This window comes from Pyrgilauda ruficollis, unplaced genomic scaffold (genome assembly GCF_017590135.1).
Source record: "Pyrgilauda ruficollis isolate IOZ18807 unplaced genomic scaffold, ASM1759013v1 scaffold16, whole genome shotgun sequence".
NCBI lineage: Eukaryota > Metazoa > Chordata > Aves > Passeriformes > Passeridae > Pyrgilauda > Pyrgilauda ruficollis.
This window is the reverse complement of record NW_024514764.1, coordinates 734645-748745: the sequence shown is the minus strand read 5'-3', so window position 1 is coordinate 748745 and position 14101 is coordinate 734645. Positions and strand designations below refer to the sequence as shown.

The 14101-nt window shown below is 60.7% G+C and overlaps 1 protein-coding gene across 1 annotated transcript; it reads right to left on the bottom strand.

The window, feature by feature from the left end:
• Positions 1-8110: 8110 nt before the first annotated feature.
• On the bottom strand, positions 8111-13080 carry LOC121350856 (GRB2 related adaptor protein). Its single transcript, XM_041462584.1, has 5 exons — positions 12954-13080; positions 11818-11915; positions 10703-10825; positions 9316-9484; positions 8111-8780 (listed from the first exon to the last, which is right to left on the bottom strand). The coding sequence occupies exons 1-5, from the start codon at positions 13029-13031 to the stop codon at positions 8472-8474; spliced, it is 777 nt and encodes a 258-aa protein (XP_041318518.1). The 5' UTR covers positions 13032-13080; the 3' UTR covers positions 8111-8471.
• Positions 13081-14101: the final 1021 nt, after the last annotated feature.

The following is a 14101-nucleotide window of genomic DNA, read 5'->3' as shown; positions in this document are numbered from 1 at the left end:
CCCCCAGCGAGCGCCGGATGTCGGCAATAAATAGGAATTAATTATTCTCCAGTCTTTAAATACACAGTTCGCTTCACCCTCCCCGGCTCAAGGCGCAGCTCGGGGAAGGCACCGCTCCCTTTTCCAACGGCTCCTGCCACGCCGGAGCTCTTCCTGCCGGGGAGAGGCTTTGCTTTCTGCCTTGCTCCGGGCTCCGGGCAAGGAAAACGCGGAGCTTCCCCCAGCAGGGGCTGCGTGGCGGGGCAGACAGCCCCAGGTGTACCTACAGCACCGGGAAGGTCCTTCACCCCCGCGTCCGCTCTCTCCTCATCCTCCGCTCTCCCAAGGCAGCGCTAACACCGGACGAAATAAAAAAACTGGGGAAGAAACAAAGAGGAAAAGCGGCTTAAGGCAGGGCAGCGAGGAGCAGGGTGTCTCGGCCGGGGTGCTGTGCCTGGTTCCCGGAGGAGCGGGGCAGCCCGGAGCTGTGCCCCAGCCTCCTGCGCATCGCCCCGGCAGCGCTCGGCTCGGGCTGTGCCAGCGCGCACTGCCGGGCCCGGACAGGTAACAGCAAGAAGTGAAAAGAGGAAAAGGAAAAGAGTGATTCATCCCTCCGCCCTGCCCCACCTGCAGTCACATGCTGCCTTCACACATTCCCTGCCCAGCCCGATTAACTCTTTCGGCTGATGAGCCCTCGCACCTGCGGAGCCGAGCGCGGAGCCCCCCGGAGCTGCGGGTGCGGGAGGGTCCTGGGGGCTCCAGAGGCCTTTGGGTGTTTTCTTTTTCTTTTTCTTTTTCTTTTTCTTTTTCTTTTTCTTTTTCTTTTTCTTTTTCTTTTTCTTTTTCTTTTTCTTTTTCTTTTTCTTTCTATTTTTTTTTTTTTAATCTCTCCTCTGAGATCCCCCCCCCTCTCCCGATGTGCCGGCTGGTAAGTCAATATTTTCCATGAAAAGAGCTCTGTCCTGTGGTTAACCCCTCCTGTGCTGGAGCAGGAGCTCAGAGCCCGGGTGGGCAGCACCCGAGTGGGAGTTGCCAGAATGCTTCAAAGCTGCACCGAGGCAGGTCTAGACTGGATTTTGGGAAGCATTTCTTTGTGGAGAGGATGTTCCAATCCTGGAACAGGCTTCTTAGAGAGGTGGTGGTCAAGGCCTCAAACCTGTCAGTGTTTAAGAGGCATTTGGACAATGCCCTTAATTTTTTTGGTCAGCCCTCAATTGGTCAGGCAGTGGGACCTGATGATTGTTGTAGGGCTCTTCCAAACAAAACCATTTATTTATTCTATTCTGTCCTGTCATGTCCTGTCCTGTCCTGTCCCTTCTTCTGCAGGGTTTGCAGCGTGGTCACAGTAACGTCACCAGATCTGACAGATTTCATTAATAACTGTGAGACGGACAAAAAACCCCACCCTGGATTCACCAGTTGGTGCTCACAGAAATGTGGAAGCTCTCCTGAGCTTTTCTCTTGGAAGCTCAGCTGAAGACGAATTTCAGGAATCGGGGTCAGATTCTTGCGCCAATGCAAAAAAGGGAAGTGCCACGGGCTGTGTGTCTGTCCCTGGCGTTGGTGTGGCTCATCTGGATTCACAGCCGGATAAATGAGGGCCCTGCCTGAGTCAGGCTCCCGGGGCAAAGCCGCCTGTCTGGCCGGGTGCTCGGCCATCAAAGCGCTCCTCTCTGCAGGCACAGTGGCCCTGCTCACCCCACAGTGACAAATCATGTGTGGGCTTGTGCCCAGCGCTGGCCTGGCCCCTGCAGGAGGTGGCAGCAGGGTTGGGGGACACAGGAATGTGACGGCAGTTTGTTGGGATCATGGAATCGCTAAGGTTGGAAAGGATCACCGAGCACTGCCAGCTCCAACACTGCACCATGTCCCCAAGTGTCACATCAGCTTGGGGAAGGTCCAGGTGTTTGGCTCCCAAAGAAGATCAGCTCAGGAGGGTTCCAGGTGGAGCTGGTGACTTCATGGCTGACCCTGCAGGGATTTCCCAGGGCTGGGATGACATCCCCACGCCGTGGCCTCTCAGCGAGCGAGGGAGCTGGAACCAAACCTGAGTGTTTTAGGTGAAATCCCAGAGCTGGGGACAGCAAATGGGACAGAGGTGAGCGCTGAGCCAGCAGCCAGGACCTCTTTGGGTGTGAAGGGAGATGGCCCAGATGGGTTCTGGAGTGGGTGTGTGGCGTGGCAGGAGCGTGTTGTGGTTTTGGCCGCCTCAGCCGCTCGCTCCAGGTGTTTTTATTGTGCCAGGAGATTTACAGACTCTTTCACGGGGTGTGTGCATTAATGATTTATTGCATGTGGGGTAAATGCTGCATCCCAGCCACCGTGTGCTCTGTGCTGGCTCTGCTGCTGGGGGTGGATTGGGGTGGCAGAGCCCCACACCTGCAGCATCACCACCTGATCCTCACCTGGGTCCCCATCTCCCCATCCCGGGGGTTTCTTCACCCCACAAGGTGAATTTAGGCTGTGAATTGGGTGCAGCCCCTGTTTGCAGGCTTGGGCTGCTGTGGCTGAGCAGGTTGGTGCTCATCATTCCAGGCGTCCCCGGGTGGATCCAGCTGGACAGGCAGCACCCGCTGCAGACACGGCCCCTTCCTGCAGATGGAAGCATTAATTACAAGGTCCTAACTAATTTTCCATTTTTAGCAGAGGGTCTAAAAGTGAGGCAGTGTGGTATGACACTGAGCTCTGCTCCTGGCTCAGGGGCTCCCGCTTCCCACTCACTCCGAGGTGCCACCAAGTGTTCAGTGGTAGAGCTGAGGCCTGGGGCAGGCACTTCAGCTGGAATACAACATCCAGACACTGCCTTGCCCTTTGGAACCTTTTCCACCCTCCAGCCACCAACGATTTGCATGGAGCCGTGCACAACGTGGTGTTTTAGAGAGGGGAAACTGAGGCAGGGAGCGCCGATGGCAGCTTTGCTCAGGGCTGCTGCAGGAAGGAGTCACTGGAGCCTCAGCGCTGACTCTGACCTCAGGGCTGAGTCCAGGCTGGGCTTTTTGGCATCCTTGGGATGTGCTGAGCACGGCCTGTGGTCTGCCCACAACCGAGTCGTGCTCCCAGCGCACCCCACGCTGCTTTGTGGAAAGTCCCAAGGTGTCACCAGTGGTGTTTGGGACCAGCTGGGAGGCTGAGGGCTGTGCTGGTGGAGGTCACCAGGCAGGAGAACCAGGCCAGTGCCGTGCAGGGATCACCCGTGCTCGTCCCCGTGCTCCTGCCTGGGCGGGTGCAGCCCTGAGAGCCAGGCAGCCCATCCATATTTATGCCTGACATTAATTTCCATTCATTTCAATATTTTATGAGCATAACAATTAAAAAAAAAAAAAAAAGGGTTCAGCGCTCATTGAGACATAGAAATAATTGGGTGTTGATGGTCCTGGAGCACTGCCACGCAAATCCCAGGAGCTGCTGGTGCTGCCCATGCCCAGGAAATTGCCACAACGGTGCAGGAACCTGGCTGGCCCCGTGGGTGGGGATGGGCAGTGCCTGCCCTGGGGCTCTGCTGCCTCTGGCTGTAGCCCCCGGGTCCTGGTGGGGCTCTGGAGATCCCCCCGGGGCAGCTGCCACTGGGTTTAACTGGGAATAGATCCAACCTGCAGGTGGGCAGCAGGAGCTGAGGGGTGGGATGGCTCCTGCAGTGTTGGAGCTGAGGGTGGGAGTGGGGTGGGCGAGGCACAGGTGGATTTTCACCTCTGAGCTGGGATGTGCTCCTTGCTCCTCCACCCGGTGTCCTGCCAAGGTCTGGGCATGGTGGCCATGGCAAAGGCAAAGGGGGCAAGAGGGGGTGAAGGGGTGCAGGGCTGGCCCCCACCCTCTCAGGGGTCTCAACATGTCACTGTGCTCTGTCCCCCAGACTCCGTGGCCTGTGTGGACCCTGAGGAGAGCACCTGTGAGTGTGGGGCTGCTCCAACATCGCCTGCCCCAGGCTGGTGGTCGAGCTGGTGTCCGGGGTAGGTGGGTGCCAGGGGGTGACCCCATTCCCACCGGGATTGCTGCACCCCGGGGCTGCTGCCAGGGCTTGGATGTTGGGGGGGACCCCAGGGATGGTGTGGGAGAGTCTGTGTTTGGGGTAACCCACAGATGGTGTGGGAAGGTCTTTGTTCAGGGGACCCCAGGGATGGTGTGGGAGGGTCTGTGCATGGCACAGCCCGTGCAGCCCCCCCCGAGGGTCGCACCAGCAGTGAGCTCAGGGGATGTGAGGCCCCGGGGTGCAGCTGAATGTTCCCAAACTCCATCCTCGCCCTGGGGGAGATCCCAGCTTGTGGCTGCAGAGGGGTAGGCACCATCCCGGGGTTACCCTGTCCCATCCCTCCCGGTTCAGCCGCTCCCTCTCTCCCGCAGGGCTGAGGGGTCTGATGAAGGCAGCACTCCTGTCATCCCTGAGCTCCCTCTCCACCAGCAGCAGCACCTCCCCTCCCTGGGCACCTGGAGGGAGCTGCTCCTCCTGGGCAGGCACTGACCGGGCCTTTCGGGGAGACCCGTGGGGCCGGTCGAGCCTGCAAAGCGCCTCCACTCATCCTGGCTTATGTAAGGAGCACAAACCCTTGGATTCTTTTATGGATGGAAGCGCAGACGGGGCGCTCGGTGCAGCCTCTCCCGGTCACCTCCAGCCGGGTCCGGTCACACACGGGGGTGGCAGAGGGCAGAGGGCAGTGGCAGAGGGCGGTGGCACAGGGCGGTGGCACAGGGCTGTCCCACATCCCCGTTGCCCCCGGCGGTGCCCGCGGAGCCGCGCTCGGGGCGGTGCACTCAGCGCTGGGGAATGCCCGGCTCGGTGCCACCGGCCCGGGACACAATAACAGGGAGAGAATCTGGGTCAGGGCTTTGGCCGCGCTGTGCGGAGGCTTGGCCGGACCAGCGGCCGCAGGAGCGGCTGGTTCTTGGCATTTCCATGTGCAGGGGGCGAAGGGGATGGGCGGCGATGCCGGCATGGGGGTCCCTTATTGTCCCTCGCTTGTCCCAGAGCCTGCTTAGCCCCTCCCTGGCACTGGCTTGGCTGCCGGTGACAAGGGCGTGACAAGGCAGGAGAGCTCTCCCCGGGATGGATAATGAATGTTTGCGAAGGGCTTTGCCCGCCCGGGGCGGGAGTCGCTGCTGCGGTGGATCCCGGGCAGCTTCCCCAGAGCCGGGTGATCCGTGCGAGCAGGACGCTGCGGATCGTAGGGACAGAGCCAAGGAAATGTGCTTGGCAGAGGGAGGAAAGCTCTGTGAGCTGCAAGTTTGAGGTTTTCCTCAGCGTGGGTCGGGTTCTGAGTAGTTGTCAGGGGGTTCCAACTGCCCCCACACCCATCAGGGAGGGGATGCCACATCCTGGGATCACGGTCTGGGCTGGAAGGTTCCTTAAAGATCATCTCGTTCCAGCCCTGAGAAAAGGGCTTTGAGTGTGGTGTGGCAAAGAGCTCCAAGTTCCCAGACCTGGGGGTTGGAGCTCCAGGAGGTGGCTGTCCCCAGGGTCATCTGTGCCCTACACTCAGCATGTTTCTGTGCCAGGTTCCTGCTCAGCCAGCCTGGACACCCACAGCCACCCAAGGCCACGGGACCCCAGCTGTGGCCCTTGGGGACACCACAGGACCCCCATTCTGGGCCTGTGTCTGTGGCATCAACACCTTTGTCCTGATGTGTGCCAATATTTCCTGTTATGCCTGTTTTGCCCAGCACCCTGACAGCCCCTGGCATGGGGAAGAGGTGCTTGGAGAGGGGAAAAATGAGGATTTGGGTGGTGTTTTTTATTTGTTTGGGACGTGATGTTTAAATCCACTGGAGCAGTGAGTTGGGTGTTCTGAGCACTGCATTCCCTGAGTGCATCCCAGGAGGTGTGAGGGGCATTTGTTGGGACAGAAAATCCCTTGGGGGGGTTTGGGACAGGCATTGGGGTGGGGAAATGGGGGCTGCAAGGAAGTAAAACTGCAGTGAAGCAGCACCTGCATGAATGGAGGGATGGGATCACCCTGGCAGTGCTGGAAAAGGAGCAGCCACTCTCAGGGGCAACACCCAAACACATTTTACTGGCCCTAAATAAAAATAATATAAAAAAAGCAGCACAATTCGCAGCTATGAACAGCTCCCACAGGATGGAATCCCTGTGGATCAGCCTTCCCTGGTATCCTGAGACCTGGAATTCCTCTGTGGAGTTGTGGTTCTGGTTGTGTCCTGGCTGCCTGCAGCCCTCCCTGGAGCTGGGGCTTTGCTTACAGGGTTTGGAGAGGATTCAGGGTTTGGAGAGGATTCAGGGTTTGGAGAGGATTCAGGGTTTGGGGGTTTGGGATCACTCCCTCTGTTGCTGTCATCCCACTGGATTGTGCCTCTGGAAAAGTTTTTATGGCCGTGCTTGCACACTCCACACTGGCAGTGCTGCCTGCCCCATCCCTGGGCTGGGGGTCACAGACCAGGGGGACAAGGACCAGGCACCATCCTGGGGACAAAGGGACACTCAGGCTGAGTGGGCAGCTCTGGTGAGGGGGGACAATGGGGCCGGGTCCTGCCCGGACAGTGGCAGCGTGGTGAGGGTCACCTGTGGATGGTCACTCAAAGGTCAAAGTCACTTGTGGATGGTCACTTGAAGGTAACCTGTGGACGGTCACTCAAAAGTCACTTGTGGATGGTCACTTGAAGGTAACCTGTGGATGGTCACTCAAAGGTCAAAGTCACTTGTGGATGGTCACTTGAAGGTAACCTGTGGACGGTCACTCAAAAGTCACTTGTGGATGGTCACTTGAAGGTAACCTGTGGATGGTCACTCAAAAATCACTTGTGGATGGTCACTTGAAGGTCACTTGTGGATGGGGTGGACGTAGCTCCGTGGGAAGAGCCCGACACGGCCGTAGATCTTCCCCTGCCACCAGTTGGGGTCGGGGCAGCCCAGGACCTCAATGATGTCTCCACGGAGGAAGGGCAGCTGGGAGCCCTCCTGGGCTGAGAAGTCGAACTGGGCTTGCACAAATCGGGGTCTCTTCACCGGCAGGGAAGCCGAGGGCTGGGGTTGGTGGGAGGAGAGGGGTCCCCATCTGCCAGCCCCTGGCCTGGGTCCTGATGGGGATGCGGTGCCACCACGGGATGAGGACGAGCCCTGGGATGTCTGCTTTGAAGAGACAGAAACAAGGAAAGGGAAGAGTGGATTGCTGGGGAGATCCCCAGGTGCAGGGGAACACCCCAGGGCACAAGACTCCCTGTTCTTGCTGCTGGGACACCCGTGATGGGTGCCCAGGGAGGCAGCTGGCACCCTTTCTTTCCCAGGTCCTTCCAGGTGCTGGAGCCTTCCCCATCCCAGCTCCCAAAGCCCAGTTTTGCCACCTCCACAACCACTGCCCCAGGGCTTGGCTTTGCTGGAGTTTGGCCGTGCCCTGTCCTGGCTCTGCCACCTGCCCTGGGCATCACCCCTGGCCTGAGGGACAGGGATGTGTGCCCTGCCCTGTCCTGCCCCCTGAGCTGCTCCAGGAGCCCTTCCTCCCTGCAGCACCGCCTGTCTCAGGCTGCTGCACCCTCTCCTGCTCCTCACCCCCCTGAGCCAAAGGGTGAGTGCCAGGCAGGGATGTCCTTGTCCCTCTGCAGGGACCCTGAGCCTCGAGGGGGCTCACGCAGGGGTTTGGGACCCCGTGATGTTTAAATCCACTGGAGCAGTGAGTTGGGTGTTCTGAGCACTGCATTCCCTGAGTGCATCCCAGGAGGTGTGAGGGGCATTTGTTGGGACAGAAAATCCCTTGGGGGGGTTTGGGACAGGCATTGGGGTGGGAAAATGGGGGCTGCAAGGAAGTAAAACTGCAGTGAAGCAGCACCTGCATGAATGGAGGGATGGGATCACCCTGGCAGTGCTGGAAAAGGAGCAGCCACTCTCAGGGGCAACACCCAAACACATTTTACTGGCCCTAAATAAAAATAATATAAAAAAACAGCACAATTCACAGCTATGAACAGCTCCCACAGGATGGAATCCCTGTGGATCAGCCTTCCCTGGTACCGTGAGACCTGGAATTCCTCTGTGGAGTTGTGGTTCTGGTTGTGTCCTGGCTGCCTGCAGCCCTCCCTGGAGCTGGGGGAGAGGATTCAGGGTTTGGAGAGGATTCAGGGTTTGGAGAGGATTCAGGGTTTGGGGGTTTGGGATCACTCCCTCTGTTGCTGTCATCCCACTGGATTGTGCCTCTGGAAAAGTTTTTATGACCGCGCTTGCACACTCCACACTGGCAGTGCTGCCTGCCCCATCCCTGGGCTGGGGGTCACAGACCAGGGGGACAAGGACCAGGCACCATCCTGGGGACAAAGGGACACTCAGGCTGAGTGGGCAGCTCTGGTGAGGGGGGACAATGGGGCCGGGTCCTGCCCGGACAGTGGCAGCGTGGTGAGGGTCACCTGTGGATGGTCACTCAAAGGTCAAAGTCACTTGTGGATGGTCACTTGAAGGTAACCTGTGGACGGTCACTCAAAAGTCACTTGTGGATGGTCACTTGAAGGTAACCTGTGGATGGTCACTCAAAAATCACTTGTGGATGGTCACTTGAAGGTCACTTGTGGATGGGGTGGACGTAGCTCCGTGGGAAGAGCCCGACACGGCCGTAGATCTTCCCCTGCCACCAGTTGGGGTCGGGGCAGCCCAGGACCTCAATGATGTCTCCACGGAGGAAGGGCAGCTGGGAGCCCTCCTGGGCTGAGAAGTCGAACTGGGCTTGCACAAATCGGGGTCTCTTCACCGGCAGGGAAGCCGAGGGCTGGGGTTGGTGGGAGGAGAGGGGTCCCCATCTGCCAGCCCCTGGCCTGGGTCCTGATGGGGATGCGGTGCCACCACGGGATGAGGACGAGCCCTGGGATGTCTGCTTTGAAGAGACAGAAACAAGGAAAGGGAAGAGTGGATTGCTGGGGAGATCCCCAGGTGCAGGGGAACACCCCAGAGCACAAGACTCCCTGTTCTTGCTGCTGGGACACCCGTGATGGGTGCCCAGGGAGGCAGCTGGCACCCTTTCCTTCCCAGGTCCTTCCAGGTGCTGGAGCCTTCCCCATCCCAGCTCCCAAAGCCCAGTTTTGCCACCTCCACAACCACTGCCCCAGGGCTTGGCTTTGCTGGAGTTTGGCCGTGCCCTGTCCTGGCTCTGCCACCTGCCCTGGGCATCACCCCTGGCCTGAGGGACAGGGATGTGTGCCCTGCCCTGTCCTGCCCCCTGAGCTGCTCCAGGAGCCCTTCCTCCCTGCAGCACCGCCTGTCTCAGGCTGCTGCACCCTCTCCTGCTCCTCACCCCCCTGAGCCAAAGGGTGAGTGCCAGGCAGGGATGTCCTTGTCCCTCTGCAGGGACCCTGAGCCTCGAGGGGGCTCACGCAGGGGTTTGGGACCCACAGCCCCATCCATGGTGGTACCTCCTGCATTTGATCCTCGTCCCACAGGAAAATCTGCTGCTCTTTGGCGATCGTGGTCATCCTGTAGAAATCCACCAGCTCGTTGAGGGAGTTGAACTTTTCCTCCCAGAGGAAATATTTGCCGTTCCTCTCCCTGAGCACCTTGAAGTGCTGGACGTGCTTCCCGTAGCTGCAGAAGGAGGATGGATGGATGATGGATGGATGGATGGATGGATGGATGGATGGATGGATGTCACCCTGGGGACATCCTGGCAGCATCCCCTGAGGTGGGTAAACCCTGGGGGTGCTGGCAAGGTCGGGGTGAGCCCATGGGTCTCACTGCACCCCTCTGGCCATAGTGGGGGTGATGGTGGCACTGGGGTCATTCCTGGCCCTGCAATGAGGACCCACAGCTGAGCCCTGCTGCAACTCACCCCACAGGCAGCCAAAGCTGGTGCCCAGCCCTGGCACAGCGGGAGCTCAGGGGTGGCAGCATGCCAGCCAGGTGGAGGGCAGGTGGCTTTGCCCAGGGCCACATCTGGGGAAGGCATGGTGAGAGCTGCAGGTCTGGGCACAAGCCAGGAGGCTGCAGAGGCTGGGATTGTGCTTCTGAGGACCCGTGTGCTGCAGGAAGACGGGGCAGGCAGGATGTCCCTTGCTGTCACCTCGCAGGGCGTGCCTGGGGTGCCAGGCTGGGGTGCCCCGGGCAGGGGCGGGATCCGGCTGTGCTGCCGGTGACGCGGCAGAGCACGGCTCCCTTTCATTAGGGGCAAGGACCTCCCGAAACGTTCAATTATGGATTGAAAGTGTGAGAAAGTGCCTGGCTGGCCTGGGGCCGCCCCCTGCTCCCCAGACCGGGGCAGGGCAGGGGTGAGATCCCCGGAGACAGGCTCTGCCCGAAGTCCTGGGGATGCTGAGCCCTGCACCCCTGGGATGTGAGCCTTTCATCCCTGGGATGCTGAGCCCTGCCTCCCTGGGGATGCTGAGCCCTGCATCCCTGGGGACGATGAGCCTTTCCTCCCTGGGGATGCTGAGCCTTTCATCCCTGGGGATTATGAGCCCTGCATCCCTGGGGATGCTCCCGGCTTTGCTCCCCCGGCCGTGTCCCCAGGAGGAGCTGCATCTCGGCCCCAGCCCCGCCGGGGCTGTGTTTAGGGGTGTCCCTGCGAGGGGAGCGGTGCAGGCAGCAGGAAGCAGCGGGGATGGAGGCGGAGCTGTGGAGGAGAGGAAGGAGGGGAAGGTCCTTGCGAGGCCGTGTTGGATGTGTTGGGACCCGGCTCCGCAGCCCCTCCGAGGTGGCCAGCACAGGGCAGGATGCTCAGCCCTTCCCCAGCACACACGAGGGCGGCCCCAAAGCGGGGGCTGCAGGGACCCTTCCCCTCCTGCCGCTTGTCCCCAGGGCACTTACCTGACGGAGAGGGAGAACTCGCCCGGGGCGCTCTCGCTGTCGCGGATCAGGAAGGCTCCCAGGTGATTGCGCTGGAGCAGCCGCTCCTCTGCCAGATGCCGGGAGATCCTGCCCGCGTACCACCTGCGAGGGGCACCGGGCTGAGCCAGGCGGGCACCGCCGGGCACACGGGGACACCCCGGAGCCGCATCCCCAGCCCGCGGGATGGAGGCACCGAGATTCCCGGGAGAGGGGTCGGCATCGGGCTCCTCACGGGGCTGCGACCCTCCCCCGGCAGTTTCTCCCTTCCCTCCCCCTCTTGGTTCATCCCGGAATTTTCGGGGGGCACCGCAGGGTGCTGTGGGCGCGCTGCCCCCCCCCGCGTCACCGACAGCCGCCCCCGCATCCTGTCACCTGGGCTGTCACCCCGTGCCTCGGCCCCGCTTTGCTGCCTGTCCCCTCCTCCGCGTCCCTTGGCCCCTGGTGGGAACAGCTCTTCCAGGTGCAGAGCAGAAACCCCTCGGTGCCAGGATAAACCCCTGCTCCCAAAGGAGCTGCAGGAGCAGAGTCCCCGTGTCCCACCCCTGTGCCCGGGTATTTCAGGTCCCAGGGCTGGGAAGATTCTCTGCTGCTGTAAAAATGATCAGCCACGGAGCTCAGCAGAGAGCCAGCCCTCCAGGTGTGCATGGAAGGCTGTGTCTCGCCCATCCCGGTTGTTATCCCAAGCTGGAGAAGCAGTGGGATGTGCCCCGGGCTGCCCCGAGCCCACGCGTTCGCTCTGGCATTCAAATGTGATTTACCAGGGGCTAAGGATATATAAAACACACGTTCAATCAGCGATGGATTAGGCTGGGCTTTAATAACGTGGTAATAGGATTGTGTTTAATGCAGTCATAATCCCATAACGTTTTGTTGTTCCCCAATTATCATTTATTTAGTGGCAGCTCGGTGTGAGGGTTGGATTTTTGGGGGTACGTGGGTGTGCTGCTGCCTCCTGTCCCCTCAGGCTGTGGTGGCACTGGCAGACTGACCCCCTCCATCTCTGTGACTCTGTTTCCCCACGTGTAGGACTACCCTGGCTCACGGCAGACCTTTGGGAATTGGGATTGTTGCCTGCCTGGTGGGATGGTACTTACGGATGTGGCTTGACCTTGATGTAGTTTTTGGGGACAAAGCCCTCGCGGCCGAACAGCTCAGCCTTGTACCAGTTCTGGTCATCCTCCATGTTGAGGATCTGAGGTGGGAGAAGAGCAGGGAGGCATCAGCCTGGCTGCCATTCCCCTTGGAGAGGGGCTGAGTGTGACCCCATTGCTGCTCCAGACCCCTCAACACCCCCCAACCACCCCCGGGGGAAAAGGGGGTTCTGGCAGCGCTGGCACACTCTGGGGGTTTGGGGTCACAGAGCCGGAAGGTGCCCGGTGTTGTCCCAAAGCCGGGGAAGAGGGTGGGATCTGTCCTGGAGCAGCCAGGACGTGAGCCAGGCCCCCGCGTCCCCCGGGAGGGTGGCAGTGGGTGCTGACACCGCTTCCGTGTGACAACATTTTCCAGCCTCCCCCGCAGGGGCCCGGGGCCGGCACAGCTGTGAAAACAGGATCCGAAACCCCGGGTCAGGGCACGGGGAAAACATGCCGGGAGGCAGGGACGGCACGGCAGGTTTGGGGCTCTGGGATCCAGCCGGGATGTGCCCCTGTGCCCCCCGGGGGGCTGCAGGGTGCCAGAGGTCCGGGAGGAGCCCGAGAGGGATGAGCACATGGGCAGGGAGGGGGGGCTTTCACTCCCATCACAGGGCTGCTGCCCCCCAGGGATGTCCTGAGCCCCCCTGGAGCTTTTTTTGGGATTCCCAGGTGGCATCTAAGAGCCCACCCCAATGCCAGTGCCTGGGTGGGTGTTTGGGCACATGGTTCCCACTGCTGGATCCCTGTGACCTCCAGTGCCTCCCAGAAAGGGAAAACGTGTCCCCCTGTGACCTCCAGTGCCTCCTGGACAGGGAAAAGTGTCCCAGCCCCGAGGTGGGCACTGACAGCCACGGAAGCCACATGCCACGTCCTAGCTGGGGTGTCCTTCTCCGAAGTTGTGCCTGGTGGCACAGGCAAGCAGGGAATGCTACTCCACACTCCCAAATCCTCCCAAATCCTCGAGGCCGGCTCCTTGTATCCCACAGAAAGCCCCAGAAGCATTCAAGTCAGGGACAAAGAAAGCACCGGTGTCACCATGGGCCCACTCCGTCCCCGCAAACCATCCAACCCCCGCGGCTGGCGAGTGTCCCCTGTACCTTCAGCGTGTCCCCTTTGTGGAAGGGCAGCTCGTCCTCCTCCGTCGCCTGGAAGCTGTACAAGGCCACCGACTCCATGGCCGTGGGGGTCCGCGGGAGGGGTCCCGGGGCCCGCTCCGGGCTCGGGGCTGCGCGCACGGTGCGGCGGCGGCGGGCAGGAAACCGCGCTGATGTCAGCGCTGCCGGGGCACGGCGCGGGCCCTGCCGCGGCCACAGCTGCCCAGATGTGCGGCGGAGGCGGGGGGAGCCGTGCCAGCCGACCTGCGTGCCAGGGGATCCATGTGCCCAAGGATGGCAGAAGGATTTGGAGTTTCCCCCGCGGTGAGTGGAGGGCAGCGGCCGGGGTTTGGGTGGGAACGGGATGGTGATGGGCTGGGCACGGGCTGAGGGTTTTGGGAGAGCGCTGCTGGGGGAGTCTCTGCTTGAGGGGCTTGGTGGGAATGGTTGTTCCAGAAGCAGGAGAATGGCGGCGGGTGGGAATGGCGGAGGCGGAGGGAGGTGGGTGGATGCACACACCTGGTTTCCTTGGAATTCACAGCAAACCCTCCGTGGCTCGGCTCTGAACAGCGAGCTTCAGCACAACTGATATTGCCTCTTTGGACTGTGGCCCCTTGAGCGGGTTGGTTTTTCCCAGTTTTCCTCTGCAGGGCTCAGGGAATAAAAATCCCTTTTAGACTAAAACTGAGCACTAAAACTTCCCGCTGCTCCCGTGGGCGTCAGGCACAGAGTCTGCAGGGCTCGCACGCCGGGGATCATTCCCAGCGGGAAGGTCTCCGGAGCTGTTCAGCCTTCCTGTGTGTGGGCTGGGGCATGGAAAATCCGCCAGACACTGCCTGGCTTTGCTGCGAGGAATCAAACCAGGGACAGCTGCAGCGCAGTCCCTCCCCGAGGGTTTGGGCATTTTCCAGCGAGGAGCAGGAGCTGCTGCCATCTGCCCGGGGTGGGATGAGCCATGGTGCTTGTAGGGCCACTGCGGGGACACGGGCTCAGAGATTCACCTCTCCCAAACCTTATTCCCAGCTCCCGACTGCATCCGAAAAGCAAACGCCCTCTAGCACCCCATTGAGGCCACTTCCAGTGCCCGTGGAAGCAGAGAGGGATGCAGGGTGTCATTGGGTGTCCCCACACCCAGCGAGGCACAATCCCCA

Excerpts from the sequence above, each read along its gene's own strand:
- LOC121350856 (XM_041462584.1), bottom strand. The coding sequence starts at position 13,031 with ATGGAGTCGGTGGCCTTGTACAGCTTCCAGGCGACGGAGGAGGACGAG. Across the intron at positions 10,826-11,817 it reads ATCAAGGTCAAGCCACATCC|GTGGTACGCGGGCAGGATCT; the intron begins GTAAGTACCATC and ends TGCCCCTCGCAG. Across the intron at positions 8,781-9,315 it reads ACGAGGATCAAATGCAGGAG|CAGACATCCCAGGGCTCGTC; the intron begins GTACCACCATGG and ends GTCTCTTCAAAG.